At 35.3% G+C, this 7,376-nt stretch overlaps 1 protein-coding gene across 1 annotated transcript in view; it reads left to right on the top strand.

The window, feature by feature from the left end:
* Positions 1-590: 590 nt before the first annotated feature.
* Positions 591-7,376, top strand: part of LOC764938 (spondin-1) — a 74,636-nt gene continuing 67,850 nt past the window's right edge. The window contains exon 1 of the mRNA XM_030988309.1: positions 591-780. Within this exon, the coding sequence (XP_030844169.1) occupies positions 591-780 (190 nt within the window). The remainder of the gene's footprint in view (positions 781-7,376) is intronic.

Here is a 7,376-nt window from a genome sequence, read left to right as displayed (position 1 = left end):
ACTTAGGTTTGCATTTCACAAACGTCATCTCAGGAAGAAGATAAAACATAAATTTTTGTCTTGAATGAGAGTATATTTTTCGACTTTTCAATGGATCAAAAATATATTTGGTTTGTTTGTTAAATGTTTGTCTGTTTGTTTGTTGGTCTATCTGTTTATTTATTTAATTATTAGATTTTATTTTATTTTTGATCATTTTGTTTAGGACTACTATTGATTCAAATCACTCCTTACAATTAATCTTTCTTTGGAACATATATCATCAACTAAATTGGTTATAAAGATCGAAATAAGTCGAGTCTATCTCCAAACTACTCTGACGTTTGTTAAATTGAATGATGTTTACTTGTGGTTTCCCCCCTTCCCTTCTAATATCCACCCCCGTAAAAATACTCCTGCATCCACTCTTCTGGAGTACGTCAGCATATATGGCATCCTCTTCCTCTCATGTTTCTGCTGTGCGGCGCTGCGCATGAAAAAGTTCCCCCACCACACCGCACCCGTGCACCGCATACCACTTATTCCAGCTTACTCCATCAACAGATATTCATCGAATTACTCTAACACTATTTCGAGATCTTTTGTCCAACATGGGGGCTAAGAAGTTGTTCCTTGGAACTTTCCTGCTTTTTGTGACAATATGGATAGTTTCCGGACAGGAGGAGGAATCTTGCGACCCTGTTATGGTTCCAAATATCCCCAAAAGAAACGGAGACAACGGGTACAGGATTCGAGTCGACAGGCTTCCCACTGACTATGTGCCCGGCCAGGAGTATCGGGGTAAGTTTCATTCAGTATCCGCTGACAAGTTCATGCAGCGTCCAGGCCTGGCGGGGATGAGATCAGCTCAGATTTTGAGATTTAGCATGTCTTTATGATTATCAGCCTCCTTCGTTCATGGGGGCTATTTTCAGTTTATTTTCGATAAACGTGGTACACATCATATTGACTGTTACAAGAAACATTTGGCATGTTTGTGAATGAGTATGAATAGAGCTGGTTTTGATTGGGGTGGACGTGTGTGCGGTTTTTTTATATGCGTGCGCGCGTGTGCGTATGTGTGTGTGTGTGTGAAGGGGAGTAATCATTGGTAATTGGTACTTGGTATCTCTTTGGTTGGGCATTCCTTTTTGCAGCTCACTCAGGAAGCTATACTGGGATAATAATATACATTGTAGTAAGATTGTCAATTTGAATACAAATAATACACAAATGATATTGTAAGGGATAGGAAATATTATCTACCCAACTGCTATTCAGTCAGAAACTGTAAGTCTAATCTTTGATAAGCAGCGATTTGAACAAATATAACAAAAAAGTTCACAAAAATAATCATTGTATTTAAACTTTTAAAGTCACCCATATATTCAATTCATTAAAATCATATCTTCTTATCACATTGTGGGTAGGTGAATATTTGCAAAATTCACTAGCTGGTGAAGCATTGATATTTGTGGCCCACCCTATCATTTGTTAAGCTTTTCAGGGAGATACTTTCTATTGTAATTCTAGATTTTAAGATTGTCAAAACCAAAGTCATATGTTTATCACACAAATTTGTAACTATCAAAGGAAAGTAAAGATTTTCTGTAGTTTCTTATTATTATTACCTTTATTACTATTGGTATAAGTAGAAGTAGTAGCAGTAGTAGTTGTAGTAGTAGTAGTAGTAGTAGTAGTAGTAGTAGTAGTAGTAGTAGTAGTAGTAATATTAGTAGCAATAGTAGTAGAAGTAGTAGTAGAAGTAGTAGTAGTAGTAGTAGTAGATGATGTAGTAGTATCATCATAATGATTAGTGGTAGTAGTATGTAGTACTAGTAATGTTCTTTACTATTGCATCCCTTAAACAAGGAGCAATGAACTAGTTGTTTATGTAAGGTCTACATGTACTAAAGATTAAGTTAGTAATTACTTTTGTTAAAACATGGTTTTCTCCATAGTACTTAATGCACACATTACATGCAGGTACATGTATGTTATTACAATAGCTGGAGCAAATAAAGGCTTATCTCTGTTTGGGGCCAAAAGGGCATTAGCTCCTCTACTGTTACACAGAGTTAACACCCCTCTGGTTCCAAAAGAACAAAGTAAAGAGCTTTCGGAAGTCACATAGACAACACATCCTGAGTAATTTTTACAGCCAAAGTCAGACATCGTTAAGAGCTTAAAGGTAAAGACCAGTTATGGTCATGCGATTTCATTGTGAAAGAAACGTTGTGGAATCGATCAGAAAAGGTTGATCAGCTAGCATAGAAGTATTTGTGTGTACTGCAAGGTTCTGGAATCATCAAAGTGATAAGGAATTTGGCCCAGTCTTGGTAAAGTTACAAGCACTGTACACAGAAAGATGAATATGGGACTACGCACACTTGCACGACACGTGCGTTATATCTATCAGGTCCAAATAGATATGATAATTTACCAAATATATCAATTAGTAGGCGGTTCCTCTGCAAAATTTGAATGATCACGTATTAGTCACAACATATTCTTTCACATGATTGGTAATGAAAGCTTCCATTTCATTTTTTGATAGGGGGGCGTTTCCAAAACTGGTCTTTACCTTTAAAGATAACATTAAATTATGGTCATGCTATTGAATTGTGAAAAGTAACGGTGTGGAAGTAGTTTGAAAAGGCTGATCTTGCAGCAGCAGATGAATATTGGTGTTTACTGTGAGCTATTTTTAATTATCAAAATGATAAGAAATTGGCCCAGTATGAGAGACACAGCCACTGTACTAAAACATGTGTCCATGTTATGGAACTTCACAGACATGAAGCGTGAAGTTTTGACTCAAAAACCTTTAGCTTGTTTCTAGTCATTTTTCATACGTGAGAACATTTGAAGAGCCACCCTTTTCAGGGGACATACTTTTTTTTATGATACTTGTATCTACGCTGACATATAAAGAATGAAAAAGCTCACAAAATATTCTTCAACTTTCCCAGAACTCATCTTCATCCTTCCCTTTAAAGCGTATCTGCCACAGTTTACAGGAGGGATTAGACTGCCCTGCAAGGTCACTGGACAGGTGGTTATCTCATCAACTCAGCTCTCAGTTAACATAAGAAAAAGAGGATGATGGGGGACCAATGGTCACCGATTATGCATTGTTTGTTATATAGAGGGCGCAAGTAGCTACAAGTAGTGCAGTGGGCCTTTAAGGAGGCATGGGAACTTTTCTCTTGGTATATTTTGGAATAGAGTTGATCAAAATCCAGGGGTGGTATTCTGAAACAATGTTATCTGTTATCTTATTAAAACAATGTTAACCGTCATAACAAATCAAAATTAGGACAACTCATTCTCCATGATACCCATTTGATAATTAGTAAAGTGGAGAGTGGCAAATGTAGATTAAAGTCTTGCAATAATAGTGCCGCGGTGAAACTCAACCATGAACCATGTGATCCACAGTTCGTTGGCGTAGCCACTAGACCGCGACAGCTCTATGGGTGCGATTAAGCTCAATTTTGAAGGCAGAATGAGCGATATGAAACGCTCATCGTAAACGTTCATCGTAATCGCAGTTCCATGGTGTACACGTTTTTGTGAGTTTACGATCGGCGATTTTCAGTGATTCTACAAAAGTGAGAAAGGACGCAACCGTGTTTTAAACGCGTAACAGATGCCTGATTCTGGCCAGAAAAAGTCAAGCATAAACACGCCCTTAGACACCTCTAGAATCAGGTCATCTGTGATAATCCAAGAGTTAATTTTCCTTGACATGAATCTTGATGCTATTTTCAAAGGGCAAGTTGTCCTTGTCGTAATGCTGTCTCTATCATTATTTATTGAAAACTCTATAGAATGGGTGATGTTAAACCGAACAAGAGTATGTACCTTAGCTCCTGTGGAAAACAAATGTTAGTTGATCAGCATTAAAAAAAAAAAAGAGTAAATTATGATAATCATGAGATAATTTTCCTCTTTCAAAGTCCATTGTTCTGCCATTTAAAGCAAGCAGCTGATTACTATGGTTTGTTACTTTTGTGTACTCTTTTAATTAGGCCCAGTAGCATATGTTTTATTGTTTCAACGTTTTAAAAAGTCACCAGTCTGAAAGTAAGATGATAATCATCATGATATGAATGCAATGATCATAATGACATTATCTTGAAACTACTACTTTAATTGTGATGATATATATGATGATTATGAAATAGAATTCTTAACATTTATCTTTTTAAAGAACCGCATTTCCCCTTACTAAATGATGATCTCTTATTATAAAACTGTAAGGGATGTTTTCAAATGAGATTCATAGCGAAGTTAGTAACAAAACTAAACTAAACACTTCAAGCAATGATATTTTTATTCAATTCAGTAAAAAAAAAATGGATTTCAGCTATATATATTTAACCTTCCAAACAAATTGGTAAGAAAGCAGAACATAAGTTAAGTTGTATTTTAGAATGATATCAATTATCAAATGTTTAAGTCCACCTCAAAAGGATTTAGCAGAACATTGAGCGTTACTTTTTGTGCTTTTATTTTACCATTTATGTGTTTTTTAAAGGGATAGTTGAGTTCTGTTTTCAGACCGCAAATGCCTTCAAAGTGCATGGTTATTGCTCTTATTCTTATCTATGACATTTATAGTGCCCTTTTAGAACCTAAAATTGCTATGAAGGTAATTTTAGACCCCAAAATGTGTGAAATGTAGCCAATACGATCATACCAATTCAGGTCCACTTTCCAAAACAACACGGTAACCATTAATTAATTATTTAATTAAAAATAACTATACATGAACCGGCTAATTGTGGGTAATATAAGCAACACAAAAATGCCAACAAAAAAGCCAACATCGGCATTGGCTGAAATACGACGTAAAAAGGCGTTATTTGGGTTTTTCAAAGGTTTTTTCAAATTTTTCAAAATATCTAATATTTGTGGTGGTACACAAGTATTAGAAATCGTTATATTTCATCCGTCTCTGAACCGATTTTGATCAAACAAAGATGATTTTGTCATTTAAATAGTATGTTCTTTCAAATTTGACATTTAGAATGATATCAAAATGTTAAAGTCCATCTCAAAAGGATTTAACAGAATTAAACATTGAGTGTTAGTTTTTGTGCTTTTTTAAAAACTATTTATGTTCTTCTTAACTATTTCAAACAACTAAACAACAGCAACACATATTTTTGAGATATGATATGACAGGCTCGCCTGAAATCTGAGCTTGTGAAACCGTGTCATAGGTAATATGGGACAAATATTCCAAGATTCGGTGACAGTGTTGGTGTATTTGTATGCAGAGGCACATACCCTAACGATACGTAGCCTGAGGCCTGACACTGACAGGTCAGAAACCAAACATGCCTCCCATACCAGAGAAAAGGTGAAGAAAAAATTAAAATCTAACGAAACTTGAAAGGTGCGTTCGTATATCTGAAGTGCGTGACTCCCCATGCTGTTAGGCTTGACAGGTTGAAGTATGTGTCTAGGGTTGGTGAAATGTTGTAATGCATGCAAGTTATCTCATATTCAACAACACTTCTGCAAAAGAGAAATTCAACCATCAATTTTGTTTTTCTTCTTCTTGATAGCAAACGCCCCTCTCTCCGAAGAAAATTCAAATATGACAAATATCCCTGCACCCTTCTCACAGTAGAGTGTAGGAATTTTTCAAAGGGTGTCAATCTTTGAAAGCCAGATGTGGTAAAGGAATTCAGAACAATCAGGGATATTGGTAAAAGTTTCAAGAAAATAAAATGAGCAATGCGAAAGTTTAAGGTTTTGAAAGCTGAGATCTAATATACAACATGTACGTCTATGTATGGGAATTTCCTCTTGGTAAATTGTAAAGTTACTGTGGTATATGATTTTCAAAATTCCCACAGTTGGTTGTGCTCATAAACTAACTGAAATATAATTCATTGAATGATTAATTTGCTGTGCAGGATGTCTTTAATTGGAGGATGTGTAACAACATCAACATGTTATCTCTAAGAAGAATGAATTTAGGACAATTTAGGCATTCCAGAGATCCTGAGAGCTATGGGTAGTTTAGTATGCAACTAATGTGATGCTGGCGCTAGATTTGTTACAATGGAGTAACAAATATTTGCTCATTTGGATTGTGGGGGTAGCACTCCTTGCACAGAGTATGACAGACAATAATAATAGTAACATTTAAATATAGCCCTTAATTACTATCATTAGTTTCATTGCATAGCGATAGTGATATCACAATTCAAGCATTGATATATATTTTTTTATAGTTTGTCCAATCTCTTCTCCAATATTTCCCCTGCCAAACACTGAACTGAACTTGACACAAACGCTGGATTGTCCTTTATTGTACGTTGACCTCTTGACCCCATGAAATAGATGAGATTTACACTACATATTATTCTCCTGCTAGATCACTCAGAAAATTTGCAGATAGAGTGGACAATTGCTACTGGTCTCCAGATTGTTAAACAGGATGTTCACACTACACATACTGTGTGTTTATTAAATCAGTGTGAACTCTGAGGTATCAATGAAATTCAAGAATGTATAATGATATGACTTGCAATTCATTTGCCTAATCAAGAGGGATGGCATTGTTAAGATTAACAGACCTAATCACCACATTATTTAAAGGTACTATGTCCCATTTGCAAGCCAAAAAATGAAAAGATTAAATTCCAATGGCATTTGAAAGGCAATACTAATTTAGGACTTCCATAAAAAAAAGGGGGGGCTTGAAAATGTCTTTAAGTGGGAAAATAACGACTATTAGTTGTCGAATCGACTTAGGAGCTGTAGAGCTAGTAAGTAATAGTCTGACTTTTCAGACCATAGTACTGAAAAGTTGTATGTTTTATGCTGCGCAAAGATTCAATCAGTTTAATTTTGGCCATTACAAGAAGTGGGTTATTGATGTAGACAAATGCTCATGTTGTACTGTACCCTTTACAGCTCCTTTTATGTACCAGTATGTTATTACCAAAGATGAAGAAAAAAAAGCGAGTCAGTCACTCAATAGTGTCTGACAGTGAAGTCTAGCAAGTAAACGGGTTTCCTTGCATAATTTGAATACTAGGACACTGCTAACGTTTAAATTTCACAGATAGGACATACATGATATGTTCATAATTCCTGCAAAGTTCTACAGAATTTGATGTTGGCTGCAAAAGGGACATGGTATCTTTAAGAACAGTACATATAAATTTGTAATGTTATTGAGCTAATGATATGTTTACATATTTTTGTAAAATCAGTTCAGAAATCTCCTGAGAATCAAGAAAAGTACTAGGCCTTCTCCTCAAATACCTCACTTCATTATATGAATATGAATATTTTGGTAGTTATGTTTGAAAAATAATGATAATAAAAGCCTGTTTTTCTATCATTAACATGTATCAAAAATTCACAAA

Source organism: Strongylocentrotus purpuratus, unplaced genomic scaffold, assembly GCF_000002235.5.
Source record: "Strongylocentrotus purpuratus isolate Spur 01 unplaced genomic scaffold, Spur_5.0 spur5_scaffold_17, whole genome shotgun sequence".
Classification (NCBI taxonomy): domain Eukaryota; kingdom Metazoa; phylum Echinodermata; class Echinoidea; order Camarodonta; family Strongylocentrotidae; genus Strongylocentrotus; species Strongylocentrotus purpuratus.
The sequence above is the reverse complement of the archived record's forward strand: the minus strand, read 5'-3'. Positions and strand labels throughout refer to the sequence as shown.